Genomic DNA, 15,009 nt, shown 5'->3' with positions numbered 1-15,009 from the left:
CCAGCAATCTTTTAGGCACAGGACGACACCTAACCAACTGAGCCACGCTAGCCGGGATGAGACAATGTCATCTTTTAAGTTAAATTTATTGGGGTGACATTGGTTAATAAAATTATATAGGTTTCAAGTGTATAATTCTATAATACATCATCTGTAGGTTGTGCTGTGTGTTCACCACTCAAAGTCAGATCTCCTCCCATCACCATATATTTGACCCTTTTTACCGGTTGCCGCCTTCCTCCCACCCCTTCTCTCTGGTGACCACCACACTGTTGTCTGTGTCTAGGAGTTTTTGTCTATTCATTTGTTGCTTTCAATTTTATATCCCATGTATGAGTGAAATCATATGGTTCTTGACTTTTTCCGTGTGACATTTTGCTTAGCATAATACAAACCTCAGTTTTCGAACGTCTCCCTTCTTGAACAATTCGCTTCTCAACCCGACCACCCTTTCATGCTGATACTTGTATGATCAGTCTCTCAGTCAACAAAGGCGAGAACTCTTGCGTGTGAGTCAGTTTACTGCTGTTAACATCTCAGGAAATTGTGCTGTGAATATTTTCGTGTTTTTTGCTTTTGTTGTTTGTTATTCAATTTTCATTTTTTACTGTACATTTCATTTCCCTTTTGTTAAATTCTCATTTACATTTCATGCCTGTTTTGTTTTTAAAATGTTTATTTATAGATTAAATGGTACATTAGACATGTACTGTATTTAAGAAAGGTTAAAAGAGGGAATCATTTGGGGGTCTAGAATGGATTAATTGAATTTAAATTATTTCTAATGGAAAAATGCTTTGGTTTTCGAACAGCCTTCCCAAACAAATTAAGTTCGAGAACCCAGGTTCCAGTGTTATCAAGATCCACCCATGTGTTGCAAATGGCCGTATTTCACCTTTTCTTATGGCTGAGTAGTGTTCCATTGTATCTACCACATCTTCTTTATCTGGTCAGCCACTGGGGGACACTTCAGTTGTTTCTCTGTCCTAGCTACCCTGAATAGTGCTGCAGTGAACATAGGGGTACATATATCTTTACAAATAAATGTTTCCAAATTTTTCTGATAGATACCTAGCAGAGAGTTTCCTGGACCATATGGTAGCTCTATTCTTAATTTTTTGAGGAACCTTCATATTGTTTGCCATAGTGGTTGTACCAGTTTAGGTTCTCACCAGCAGTGTATGAGGGTTGCTTTATAACCACAGCCTCTCCAACACTTATTATTACTTGTCTTTTTTTTTTTTTTTTAAACTGGGCCATTTTAATGTTCTTCACAATAGAATAAATGGTTCTCTTGATGACTGCAGACATGTAGCCTGTGAGATAGTACTCAGGAACATCGCAGTAAGAGAGTCTTCCTGATTGGCGCAGAGTCTTCAATAATTATAAGGAGTTACTTGTGTAAAATTGCTGTCACAGCAGTAAGACTGCATTTATGCATCCATCATTTTCAGGACTGTTGGTAACCTGGGCATATTTTCCCCAAACAACCTTGCCTCCTTGTGTCACAAGGCCCAACTCGCTCACGTTCACTTCGATGACAGTACCTTTGGTAATGACACCCAAAGTTGTATAAAGTGGGGATGAGGGATTCTTCTTTACACCAAGTATTGGCAGGGAAAAGGTAGCTTTCAGTTCAGGGTGTGTTATATGGGCCTTCTTGAAACGTAAGCCTGTTGGCCTAGTGAATCTTTCATATTTAGGTGGTTTTCTAGAAAAGCCATCTCCAGCAAAGCAAGCTTTAGGAACAATCCTCCTTCATGCTTTTTTCTTTCTCTTTCCTGTTCAAATAACTTTTAATACCTCTGTTTCTCCCTGGGCACGAACTTTGGGCAGAGGGACTTCCCATTTTCCCACTTTCCCTTTTCTTTTTTGTTCATTCATATTGGACAGCACTTTAGCTCGGGACTGTCCCTCTCTGTCCAGCAGACACGCAGGTGCTGTCCCTGCGGAGGCTTCTGTTAGTGTTTCTCTCCTCGAGCATCTTGCTGGTCTTTTTCATTTGTATTTTCTCAACATGGCCCTGTTTATGGTGGAGCTTAGCCTGCAGGCCAATCATCTTTTTTGCCTTCTTTGAACATTCATGAGCCTCTCGGCCTTCCTTCTTTCTCTCTTTCTCATGGTCATGGTCATCCAAACGGTAGCCCTGGCGCTTACGGTGTAACTCAATATACTCATTTGGTGGCCTGGTTGCGGCCCGCAGGCCCCCGGGAGCCAAGAAGCTCTCGATCCTCGGACCTCAGAGACCCGAGGACCAACTCTTGGCAACTCGCGACAGGAAAAAGCACTTGTCTCGTTGATAACAGCATCCTAACGGGTATGAAGCGGTATCTCCCTGTGGTTTTGACTCGCTTTTCCCTGTTAGCTAGTGAAGCTGAGCATCTTTTCACATATCTGTTGGCCATTTGTATGTCTTCTTGGGAGTAGGAGACAATGTCTTAAAACCACTCGGCACCTTGGGAGGGACTTCTGAAGTCAGCACGATCCTCTTCACGACATTACCGGGCAGCAGAGGGGTCTCAGCCCTGGATTTAGGGGTGGGGGAGAGGATTTTGCCCCTGGGCAAGACTGGCCACCTCCGCAGAATGCTCAGCATCTCTGGCCTTCAGGTACGAAATGCCAGCTCTCTCTGCCACCGCCCCCGCAGACACCAGACAGTGGTGATTTAAAACACCCCCATACACATTTCCAGATGCCCCCTGGGAGGAGGTGCCCTCTCTGCAGCTACCTCGCTGCTCAGGGCTCCGTGTGCAGGCGCACAGGTCACACTCTCTGCAAAGCTGTCCGATGGACTGCGTGACGGGCTGAATCCAGCCTGTGCCGTACTTGCGAAGCCACCTGGGCCCTGGCTTGAGACTGCTGTCATTGACTCTGCCAGCTCTCACGGACACGCTGTTTGGGGTAGGACAGCCCAGTCCTCCCAAGCTCCCTGTCCTGGGTCCCTGATCAGTCCATACTCACATGGTGGCCACCCTGGGCACGCCTCACACCTCTCCCTCCCCCGCCCACCTTCCTCTTGGGCCTTCTCTCTGCTCCTCCTAAGGCAAAGGCTTCTGTCCCCCAGGCTCTGCACCCTAGGAGGGTGGAAACCAAGTCTCTGTCACCGCTGGCACACTGGGCATTCAGAACCCGGGATTATTCTCATTCCATCTGGAAGGCCCAGAGGACAGAAATCAGCAAGACTTAAGGGAGAGAGGAAGGAGGGCCAGGCTGGGGCGGAGGTGGCCCCACCCCACAGGCCCAGCCCTGCCTTACCACAAGCTTAGTCACTTGCAGGGCCTTGCCACCCTGGCCAGGCTCTGAATCACCAGCTGGTGACGGGTAGCTTCAGCCAGCAGGAAACCAAGCCTGACATGGAAGAAATGGGTGGGGGTTGTGAGGCCTGAAACTCCTGGCTGGCCTAGAGGAACTGGGAGTGACTGTTAACACTGGCTAGGCAGCAAAAATCTCTCCAGGACTTGCCGGGAAGTCAGGAACTGGGCCAGACTCGGGGTCCTTGCCCTTGGGGCTGTCACTCTGGGGGGGGGGGGGGATGGGAGGCAAGACTTGTGCACAAGTCACCAAGACACAAGGATTTCTTTTCTTTGTGTGTGTGTGTTATTAAAATTAACATTTACTTGAAATTATATATACTTTTTTATTATATAGTTTTCTATTACTTAAATGCAATTATTTAAACAAAGCAATACTAAGACTAGTTAAGAGTGGCAATTAGTAGTAATTAGCAGCAAGGCAAGGGTTTCTTGACAAGGGTCATATGACAGGCACATGGCAAGTGCCAGGAGAACTTCCCTGGCCGCTGTAACCACTTCATCAGGGCAATTTGTCACCACGTGTCAAAAACCTCAAAAGGAGATTTATACCAGTAATTCTACTTCTGGAAATTCACCTAATTAAGAAAATAAGCACCTAGTCATAGGCGAATAGTTTACTGGGCCGTACAAGGGGATATGGTGCTGCCCTTCAACATTAGCAGAATTAAAAATTCATCAGCACAGGAAGATGTTCATACTCTGTTGCTAAGTGAAAAGCAAAACGGGTGAGTAAATCATGGCCACAACAGGGAATCCGGCTCGTGTCTGAGACCTGGCCGGGTGCAGGGGACTGTGTCCGGAGGACGGTGCTGTGTGGTTTGGTGTGTAGCAGGCAAGGCTGTGTGGGGGTCTTGTCTTCACCTCTTACTTGCTGTGTGACCTTGGGTGGGCCACTCAACCTCTCTGAGCCTGTTTTCTCCCCTATGAGATGAGTGCCCCCCAAAGGGCCTCTTCCACAGGGCTATGGTGATATAAGCAAAGGGCATGAGCCCACAATAGATGAAAGCTTCAGTTGTTTTTGTCACCCTTTGCCATTATTTTACTCCCTGCTGGCTCTTTGAAAACCTCCCTGACTTTGGTGCTGTTGGGTCCAACTTGGAGTCGTGACCTGGGGAGGTGGTGAGCACCCCCATCTTGGAGGTGTGCAAGCAGAGGCTCTGCATAGCAGAGATGCTGTAGAACAGACTTTGCTCTCTCGTGGGGAGTCGAGTGGGTGTGGCCACTGCAGGCATGAGAAGCCAAGTCGCAGGGGCCTGGTGGGTGTCCACTGTCACATTCCCCTCCAGTAACCAGGACAGCATTCTGCACATTGCAGGTGCTCACCCAAGCTCCCATTGCATCCGACACTAGGAATGTCATGTTGAGCGAGGACAGTTCTTGTCATCAGGGGAAGATCTATTTAAACAAGTAACCACACAGAATAAAATGTGCTGATGGCACTGAAGGCGCTGGGGGAGGTGGGGACAGGAAAGGCCTCTCTGATGAAGGCTGTTTTAGCTGAGGTCTGAAGGATGAATGGTGCTTGGTGGGGCGAAATGGGGAAAGGGGATCAGCATGTGTGTAAGCCCTGACGTAGGGGGAGCACGGCTGGTTTGAGGATGTGAAAGGTCAGAGGAGGGCAAGCGGAGGGGGGGCGAAGGAGAGGCTGGCAGGAGTCCTAATGCCACCTTTAGGGTCTGGGTCTGACTTTATCTCAAGGACCGTGGGAGCCAGGTTTGAAGCAAGGGAACGACATGGTCATATTTGTGTTTTAGAACAATCCAGGTGGCTGCCAGTGAGGAGCAAGTGGGAGGCTGGAGGCAGGAGGCCAGGGGAGGGCTGGGCAGTAGTCAGCCAGGGTGGCAGTCATGGGGCCTGGCCTTGGCTGCGGGGTGGAGCTGGCCACTGGGAGGGGCAAGAAGGGAGCTGAGCTGCCCGAGGCCAGGTGACAGATGGAACATGAGGAGCTGAGGCTCCATCCAGCACCACCCAACAGTTAATAAAGAGGGGAGGTCCGGGAAGGGTGCCAGGGTCCCTTCCGCACAACGAACTATGCCAACTGGGTAAACAGCAGTGGACACATGATATTTTTTAAAAACAAAATCCTGATTCATTCACACTCCCTGTTGTTTACCCGAGGTGTTTGTTTTTTTTTTCTCCTGGGCTATTTCAGGTCTGACAGGTTTGAGGGGAGAGCAGAACTGGAGCTCAGAGCCAACTGGGAGGGAGAGGGACCAATGGGTCAAGGGAGGTCTCACCCCTCCCAACGAGGCTGGGAGGGGTCCTGGCCTGGGACCCTCTTGGGCGTTCTGGAGCAAATCCCTTCTCTTCTCCAGGCTTCTGTCCAAGCTCCGGCCCCCACCTCTGGACCCTCTGGTTCACAGTAAAGAATTCTTCACCTTTGGGTCCTTCTTTCTAAACGTGGGGTGGGGTGGGGCGGGCAGCCCTGCAGGGAGGCAGGTTGGCAGGAGACACTTCCTGACAAAGGACCCATGAATCAGGAGCTGCAGGGAGGGGGCAGCCCAGCAGGTGGGCAGGAGGAACCTTCCCTCTTGGCTCTTAGATCTGGACCATTCTTATCCTTTGTTCACATGCCTGGTATCTTCCACCAGGCTCTGGGGCAAGGGCCAAAGGAAGGGTGTGGGAGAGCCCGGTGGATAGAGGTGGCCCCTAGAGCCCTAGAAAAAGACCAGACTTGAGAAATTCTTCCTTTAGAAAGAATTCTTAAAGATCAATAAAAAAGAAAAAAGACAGACATCCCAGGAGAAAAGCTGGCAGAGGGTATGAATTTCAAAAAACCCTACAAATAGTCAATAAGTGCATGAAAAGATGTTTTAATTACTCATCGACCTAGGATCCAGGAGATTGCGGTTCGATTCCCTGTCAGGGCACATGCCCGGGTTGCGGGCTCCATCCCCAGTCGGGGGCCTGCGGGAGGCAGCCGGTCAGTGACTCTCATCATTCATGTTTCTCTCTCCCTCTCCTCTCCCTTCCTCTCCCTGAAATCAATAAAGATACATTTTTTAAAAAAAAGAAAAGAAAAACTGAACATCAAAATGGCCTCAAGCAAATGCACCGAGTGTCCACGGAGAGAGGCTGGGGAGGGCACGCTCTGGCCCGAGACACCGGGCGCAGGGATGTCAGCTTCACGAGTTCGGGCCACTGTCCCTGTCCAGGCTGCAAGTAAGAGGAAGGTGCAGCCCTTCCAGGCAGCTCCCATCCTGACACCGTCAGCAGTAAACAAGGTACAAGATCTTAGAGAGAAGCCTGCCCGTGTGGGGTGAAAGCCGGGGCTGTAACGACCGTCCTCACACCCTGCAGATGACGGGGGGCTCGCTCACGATGAGCCAGGGCGTCATCGACAAAGCACAGCGACACCTTTGGGAAGAGACCCGGACCGGCCGAGCACGCGTTACCCAGGGGCTTGTGTTCAGTCCCCCAAACATCAAAGGAACAGGCGGCCGTGGAGAAGACTTGAATGTTTGCCTCCCAGAGCTGCTCCGGCGGAGGGACCCCGAAAGCCAGCGGGAGCCCTGTGCCGAAGGCGTCCTGTGGCTGGCATGTGCTTCGGGTGTGTAATGCGTGGCTGCCTTATGGGGAAAATACAGTAACGCATTTTTGAAAAAAACAAAAAACAGCCTTACGTGTAAGGGCAGGGAGGGGCTCCCAGTTTTAGAGAAGTCCTCCTGATGTCTAACTTCCTGGAGCCCTTAATCTTTTCCGCGTCCTCAGGCGGTGCTGGTGGCTACATTTATTTTTTCTTTCCTTGAAAAAAGGTCATTCTTCCCCCACCCAAAGATCATAACTGGCCTGATTTATTGACAATGCTGACAACTTTTGAAGGACTTTACAATCTTCCCGGAATAAAGTGAAACAACTGGATGCTTTGGTGCTCGAGGAGTCTCCCACTGGTCCCACCTGTCCAGGGCAGGGACCCCTCTCTTTTCCCTATAGGTGGCTCAGAATAGCTGCCTGGCCCCAGGGTCCCTAAGGACTAACCTCACATTGACACTTTTACCTGACATGCCTACCCATTCAGTATTTAAATAAGGATTGTTATGTGCATTCAATAGAATACCACCTTTTTAAAATCTTCACAATTGGTGATTCTCCCAACAGAGAAATTGTGAGAACTGTAGATGAGGCAGCAAGTGCCCTTTGGAACTGATACCTGGCGGGGTACATGATCTATAAATGGTAGTTATTCCCGGGGCTTCACGGAGCAGGTTTCAGTGTCGCCTCCTCAGACAGGCCTTCCTAGACCACTTTCCTAAGTGGCACCCCCACACCTGTCACTCTACCCTCTCCTAGTTTATTATCTTTTTTGTTGTTGTTAATCCTCACTTGAAGATACTTTTTCCATTGATTTTTTAGAAAGAGAGGGAGAGACAGAGAGAGAGAAACATCGATGTGAGAGACACACATCGATTGGTTGCCTCCCACACACGCCCTGAAGGGGCCGGGGATTGAGCCTGCAACTGAAGTATGTGCCCTTGGCTGGGAATTGAACCTGAGACCCTTCAGTCCGTGGGCCGACACTCTAATCACCGAGCCAAACCAGCTAGGGCCCTATTTTATTATCTTAATGTTTATCGCTCTCTGAAGCCATGTTATTTATTTCCTATCTTTCTCCTTCCAGCAGGAGAACATAACCTCTGCGAGGGCAAAGACCTTAATTATCTTGTGTACTGATGTATCGCCATCACCTGACATAGGTGCTCCATATACTTTTTCATTTTTAAATCAACTTTATTGAAGCATTATTTACATATAATAAAATGCATCCATTAATTTGTATAGTTTGAGTTTTGACTCCTGTATGCTCATTCCACCAGTCAAGGCATAGACCATTTCCATCTTTCCCAAAAGTTCCCTTCTGATTTGTCTGCAGTCACCCCCCCCCCATTCCTAGATAATACAATTTGTGTGTGTGTGTGTGTGTGTGTGTGTGTGTGTGTGTGTGTGTGTGTGTGTGAAATGAATGAATCTTGTATTAGAAGGGACTGGCCCCAAGGTCGGGGGGTGGGGAGCTGTTCACACGCATGTATAGCACCCTATAACATCTTTTTAAAAAAATTAATTTAAGGTAACTAACATATTAGTTCTCATGCCAAAGCCTATAGCTTCTAATGCCTTCCACTTTCACGATCTCATTTATCTTGCACATATGGGCCATGGATGCCCAAAGTGGCAAGGTGACATGTGGCAGAGGGTCTTCAAAGCCAAGAGGGAGGGTTCCTAAGGCCAGGGTCTTGGCATGCTGACAGGTTTGTGGGTGCTCCAGGCCTGGGTGCATTATGAGGTCTGGCAAAAGGCTGCTTGTGGTCCCACTTCTACGCTAAATGGCCCAGGCCTCCAGTCCAGTTGAGGAGACACCCTGGGGTGCTCAGATGCCAGCTATTCCAGCTTCCCCCTCCCAGGGCAGAGCAGGCCTTTCCAGTCCCTATAATTTGGGCCATGGGAAAAATGAAATGAGGCTGGTAGGATCACTTGCTTTTGGTTGCTTAGAGAACCAGATGCTGGCTGTCAGGAGACTTGGCCTCTGGCTGGCTTCTGCCTCTGCCTTGCTGTGTGACTTTGGCAAGTCATTTTCCCTCTCTGGACTTCAGTTCCCATCTCCGTAAAAGGAAATTAGTAATCCTGGCCAGCTTGACTTCAACTTCACTTGACTCCGCTGCGTGAATACATCCTGCTCTTCAAAGACTGTTCCTCTCTGCCTGAGCTTTCCCCACTCCCTGCAATGCCACCTCCCCATGTCTGCTCTCAAAATTCTGGTTTTTCAACTTGTAGTTCTGGTACTACTCCCTCCTTTTGTGATTTTTCTCAAAACAGAATGTCCTGCTCCTTCCTCAAGCTTCTATACTGTCTTGAGGGCAGGGACTATGATGAATGGTGGTTTCTATTTATTGAGTGACAGGTCCTCTACCAGGCGCTGTGCTAGTCACTTTATCTCATTTAATCCTCACAACAAAGTGTCATTATTCTCATTTCACAGAACTGAGGTGCAGGGTAATGCCACTTGTTCCAGGTCACCAAGCGGGTAGGACAGTTTGGTCTTCCTCTCGTTTCACCCCCAGCATCTTACAGAGGGCCTAGTAAGCAGGCATTTCTCACCTGTTTGCTGAAACACTGGTAAGCCACTGAGTGCATGACTGAGTGCCCCCATCGCATTACTCAACTTCAGACCTACCTTCTGCGGTAATGACAGGACTGAAGTACTGGTGTTCAGTAATGTTAACTTTTATTACCATAATTTTCTGCCTGTGTCACAGTTACAATAAGAGCTGTCTAATCACAGGGTGGGATGCCTGCGGCAGTGGTGAGTGCTGTCACCAGGGTGAGCAGAAACAGGGTGACCCTTGGGGTGCAGTAATCAGCAGCCAAGGAAGGCCTCCGCCACCCAGTCCATGATGTGGGAATCACAGTTGTTAACCCATCTATCCACCCCACCTTGAGAGGTCCCAAGGGTAGGGCTGAAACACATTCCTCGGGTACTCGAGAGCCACCCACCCCACCGCCACAGGCCCGGCACCCTAAGTCCATGCCTGCCCTGCCGTGGGTTTTGAATCTGAGTCTTAGGCAAACTGTAAGGAGCTATTATTATTTTTTCCATGCCTCACTCGGCCTGTCCCACGAGCCACCTCCCGAGGGAAATACCCATATACTGAGCCTGAGGAATGTCCTCCCATCGCGGGGAGCAGGAACGCCTTGGGGCGCGAGCCCTCCCCGCTCCCTCCCCGCGCCCTGCGTTACTGGGCAAGGCGGAGGGCGCACCTTCCGCGGCAGGTCGGCTCAAGGCCGCGGAACTTCCCGAGGGCGCGCGGCGGGCGGGGCCGGGGACCGGAGGGCAGGGTGCAAGGGGGCGGGGGCGGCAGGCGCGGGGCGCGAACGCACTTCGGCCCAGTGTCCCCTACCGGTCCCCGCGGTTCTCCCCACGCTCGGGGAAGGGAGGGAGGGACACCCGGGGCAGCCCCGTGCTTTCCGATGCCCCCACCAGTCCCTTCCGTTCCTTCGCTTCTGCGCGCGCCCCGCGCCTCCCCGCGCCTCGCCCCCGTCTCCCCTTCTCCGCTCGGTCCTTTGTCTCCGCCTCGCCCGCAGCCGTCCCCGGCCCCCTGCCCCGCCCACCCGCCCGGGCCGAGGAGGGGGCGGGGCCAGGCCCGGGGGCGGGGCGGGGCGGGGCTGGGGCCGGGCTGGGCCTGGGCGGAGGCTGTGCCCCGACCGACGCGGCTGGAGCCGGAGCGCGCGGAGTGGAGGCCGCAGCCGGGGCGGCGGGAGCGGCGGGAGCGGCGCGCAGGGCGGGTCGGGCTCCATGGCGCCAGCGGCGTCCGCCTGAGCGGCGCGGGCAGCGGCGGGGGGCGGCCGGGCCGGGCCGCGGCTCCGGTTCGCGATGGGGGACGTGCTGTCCACGCACCTGGACGACGCCCGGCGCCAGCACATCGCAGGTGAGTGCGGCGCCGCGCCGCGCGCTCGCGGGGTCCTGCGGGGATCCCTGGGCCACGCCCCCACCCCGGCCCGCCTGTCCCACTGCGGCCGGGGGCTCGGGGGCTCAGGCCCCCGGTAGGGCGGGAATGGCTGGGGACCGGGTCCGTGGTCCAAGCGTGTTTCCTCCACGTCTGGGCGCCTCTTCCCAGCCTCTTCTGAGCTCACCTTTCCCTCTCCGAGGGGACTTGGAATCCTGAAATCCCCCCTCTAATGGAACCCCTTTGGAACTGGTCCCGTAGGATCCCCCAACACACTACCGCCATCGAGCTGGGGGGGTGTCGCAGACTCCTTCCGACCTCAGGCACCCCTCCCCGAAGCATTCCAGGCCCACTCGGCCAGCGTGACCTGACCGTCCTCCCTAACTGCCCCAGTCCCCAGCCCTCCCTGGCCCCAGCCCCGACCCCAGCCCCAGTACACGTGGCTGAGACTTCCAGGGACGAGCCCATCAATGCCTGGGACTGCACCTGGGGAGTGGGGCTAGGAATAAATGGGGTGCACAGGACGGGTGGGTCAGAACCCCTGTCCTTTGGCTCAGGCTCAGCAGGGTGCTCCTGCTGCTCCCTGGGGAAACCTGGTGACTGCAACAGGGTTTCTCCTCTCCAACCCCAGAGAATGGAGGGAGGGTGAGAACCTCAGGCTGCCTGGGAAACTGTTCTGTGGCTCATCTCTCTCCCCAGGGCCTGTTTCCCTGCCCTGAGATCTCGGACAAGCCTCTCAATGTCCTGGCACCTCGGTTTTCTCCTGTTTGAAATGGGGTGAAGGATTTCTTCCTTACTTATGAGTTGTGGAGAGACTTAAGTGAGCTAATTGATGTAGCTTTCCTAGCACAGGGCCTGACATAGAGGAGGCGCCGATGCACAGGTCGCTGGTCCCTGTGGGGTTCGGGAGCAGCCTATGGAAAGAAGAGACCATTCCTCTCAAGTGTGTTTGCCTCCCAGTCCATTGTGCCCAGAGCACTGCGTCCGCTTACACTTATCTTGATGCGCCCTGTAGAGCAGTTTCAACAGCTGTGTTCTGCCCGCTAGCACCCCTTGAGAACAGGGACCAGATGGCCCCTAACTCTGTATCCCACCCTCTCCGGGCACAAAGAAGGTGCTGGGGAAGGCTTGTCTGAACTGTGGTCCTGGGCCCACGGCCTAAGCTCCCCCTTTGTCCCGGAGGCCGGGGCTGGGCCCGGGATGCGGGTGATGCAGAAGTGAGTCAGACCCTCTGTAGCCTCGGACCAGCAGGGGGTTAAGTCCTGGAACTCTTGCTTGGAGGACAAGGACTGTGGGAGGGGGAAGGCCAGGGCGGAGTCTTCCTGTCCCCTCCCTGTCGGTGGCAGCCTCCTGGGGCTCTGTAACAGTCCATCCATTCACGACCTCCCGTTGGGGCCCCTCATCAGGCTTGGGTGGGGTGTGCTTCACTTTCTTCGGTGGGGTTTTTCCTTTCCCCACACCCACTCTGGCTCTCCCTCTCCTCCCAGCGCCTGGTCTGAGAACTGCCAGCAACCCCCCTCCTCTCCCCTGCCATTTACAGAGGAGGAGGCAGAGACCACAAAAGGTGAAGTGTCCTCTCCTGGACAGGGCTGGGTTTGTTTTGTGGATACCAGGCTGGGTGGAAGAGGGCTGTGCCCACTCAGAGCCTGCTGGCCTCCCTCTTCTCAGCACTTCAGTGCTATTAATAACCCCCTTCAGATGCCTCAGATTCCTGGTCCAGGCTCACCTGAAGGGGCTCCTGAAGTGTGGGGGTGGCAGGTTGGAAGGGGAGGAAGCTAGCAAGCCTCCAGCCCCGTCCCAAGGAAGTGAGCTGCCTTAGAAGTCTCTGCTGGAGGGAAATGAGGGCATGCATTTGCCACCTCCAGTGATCCTGCACCCTCCTCTCTCCACCCAAGGAGCAGTGGGCACTTTCATGCTAGACAATTAAAATTCCAATGCCCTCCCTACCTGGGTCCTGGTTCTTTGCCCAGGAAACCTGGGGCCGCCCCTGTAAACGTCAGGGTTTGGAACACCCCTTCCCACAGTGCTCCGAGCTCCGAGGCCTGCTAGGGTTCTGTGGCTTGGCTGGCCCGCCCCTGAGCAGGTGAGCAGGTGAACGCCAGCCGGCAAGTCCTGGCAGGGGTCAGGCGCGCTCCTGCCCACAGTGCTGTTTTGCTGTTTTGCAGTCACGGCGCCTTTCATCCTGGGATTTCAAAGCCTCTGGCAAGCAGGGGCTTGCTTGTTCTCACACTGGGGCCCCGTGGGGCTGCTGCCGGATAATTTCCTCCTGCTTTCATGAGGGAGTTTGCTTGGAGGAAAGAGCCCCTGCCTGGGAGCCAGGAGGCCTGTGTAATCTGGGCAGCCACTTGCTCTTTCCGGGTCTCAGTTTCCCTAGTTGAGAACTGAAGAGGTGTGCTGCCTGATAGCTGAAGTCCCTTCCAGCTCTGAGAGCTGAACAATCCCAAATTTTTCCCACAAATCTCCTCCAGACTTGAGCCAGCTCAGGGTCCTCACATTTACTCTGAAGTGTGCTAGCTGGCGTGACCTTGGACCAGCATCTTAATCTCAAATTTCTTATCGGTAAAGTGGGAATCATGGTCCCTTCCTATTAAGTACTATTGCAAAGATTTAATAAGATAAGAAAGGTAAGAAACTCAGCCCAGTGATTGGGGCATAGTAAGTGCCCAGCAAACAACTGCTATTATAGAGATTGTCATTTACTGTCTGCTATTGATTCTCTGGTGGGCAAGGAGAGTGGCCAGGTGTTTGGAGTTTGAAGGGGGCAATTGTAGCTGTGGGTTAGGTCCCATTTCTCCGAGGGTTATGCAATCCCTGGGGTCTCTGGATTCAAGAATTCACTGGGATTTTCAGAAACTTTGGTAACTGGGTTCCTTCCATGTTGGCATATATGTGAGATGGATGTGAGTCATCTGGAGTGGCAGTGATTTGGGACCCTATAAGGAACTAGGATATGGAGAGGTGGGGTTAGGCCCAGAGGGCAGGACTAGGACAAGAGAATGGAAATGCCTGGGTGGCCTGTGTCAGAGCTGTACAGGGATTCTTTGCATGTGGTCTGAGCCGCATAAACCAAGATCAAGCCTGTGAGGGAGTGAGTTCACTGTTGCTCAAGATGTACAAGTAGGGGCTGGGTGCTGTGCCTTCGGCAGGAAGACAGTTGTTGCCTGGAGGGGCCCTTCTGCCTCTAGGACAGCCTTGAAGGACTAGCCATTGCTCTAGAAATTCTATTGATTAGGATGAAATTGGGGGGCCGAGGAATCGGCATACGCGCATACAACCCTGAAGTTTATTACCTGAGAGGGCTGGTGAGGGAGTCTGCCCATACCTGCGCTCCTCCCTCTGCCAGGCTCACCTTTCCTCTTGCTAATTCTTTTTCGAAATAGCAGCCTTGTTGAAACATAGTTCACCTGCCAGACAATTTATCCACTTACAGCGTACCGGTTAACATTCTTTTGTGTGTGTGTACTCAGAGTTGTGCAACCATCGCCACAATCAAAAAATTTTTTAATTTTTTTATTTTTAAATTTTATTTTTGTTTAATATATTACAGATGTTCCTTTTTCTCCCCAATGACCCGTTCCACCCCGTCCCATCCCCCTCCCCAGTCCCTCTCCCCACCATTGTCCATGTCCTTGGGTTGTGCATATATGCATACAATCAAAAATTTTTTAAAATCCTCACCAGAGGATATTTTTCCCATTGCTTTTCAGAGAGTGGAAGGGGGGGGTGGGGAATATTGATGTGAGAGAGACACATCGATTGTTTGCCTCCCGCACCCGGTATGGAGCCTGCAGCTGAGGACAGTGCCCTTGACTGGGATCAAACCCAACACCCTTCAGTCCGAGGGCCGACGCTCTAACCACTGAGCGAAACTGGCCAGGACCACAATCAATTTTAAAACATTCTCATCACTCCGAAAGAAACCCTCTACCTGTTAGTAGTCATGCCCGTTCCCCACCATCTTTCCCAACTTTTGGCAACCACTACGAACCGTGTGTGGTCACAGGGCCATTGCACACACAGTGGGAGTGTGGAGTAAAAGGTAGAAAACCAAAAGCTCCTTCCATCTTCCCTCCCTCCAAATCCACTCCCAGGAGAAATCACTCAAGTTGGGCGTGTCACTGTTCCCAGACGCACAGCTCTGTGTGCACATGTCGTTAGCTCTGTTTATAAAAAGAAGTCCAATGATGTGTTTCTGTGGTCTGACTTTTTTCGCTCAGTGTACTGTGAACTCTCCCCACGGCAGAACACGCGCCTGC

The 15,009-nt window shown here is 52.4% G+C and overlaps 1 protein-coding gene and 1 pseudogene across 2 annotated transcripts in view; one reads left to right on the top strand and one right to left on the bottom strand.

The window, feature by feature from the left end:
• Positions 1-1,433: 1,433 nt before the first annotated feature.
• Positions 1,434-6,652, bottom strand: LOC107535571 (ribosome biogenesis protein NSA2 homolog; annotated as a pseudogene).
• A 4,002-nt stretch (positions 6,653-10,654) lies between these two features.
• NIBAN2 (niban apoptosis regulator 2) overlaps positions 10,655-15,009 on the top strand; it is a 47,747-nt gene continuing 43,392 nt past the window's right edge. For both annotated transcript variants that reach the window (XM_087822931.1, XM_087822930.1), the window contains exon 1: positions 10,655-10,735. In XM_087822931.1, the coding sequence (XP_087679057.1) occupies positions 10,681-10,735 (55 nt within the window). In that variant the 5' untranslated portion in view covers positions 10,655-10,680. The remainder of the gene's footprint in view (positions 10,736-15,009) is intronic.

The sequence above is a fragment of the Miniopterus natalensis genome, chromosome 12 (assembly GCF_054644295.1).
Source record: "Miniopterus natalensis isolate mMinNat1 chromosome 12, mMinNat1.hap1, whole genome shotgun sequence".
NCBI classification, from domain to species: Eukaryota; Metazoa; Chordata; class Mammalia; order Chiroptera; family Miniopteridae; genus Miniopterus; species Miniopterus natalensis.
The sequence above is the reverse complement of the archived record's forward strand: the minus strand, read 5'-3'. Positions and strand labels throughout refer to the sequence as shown.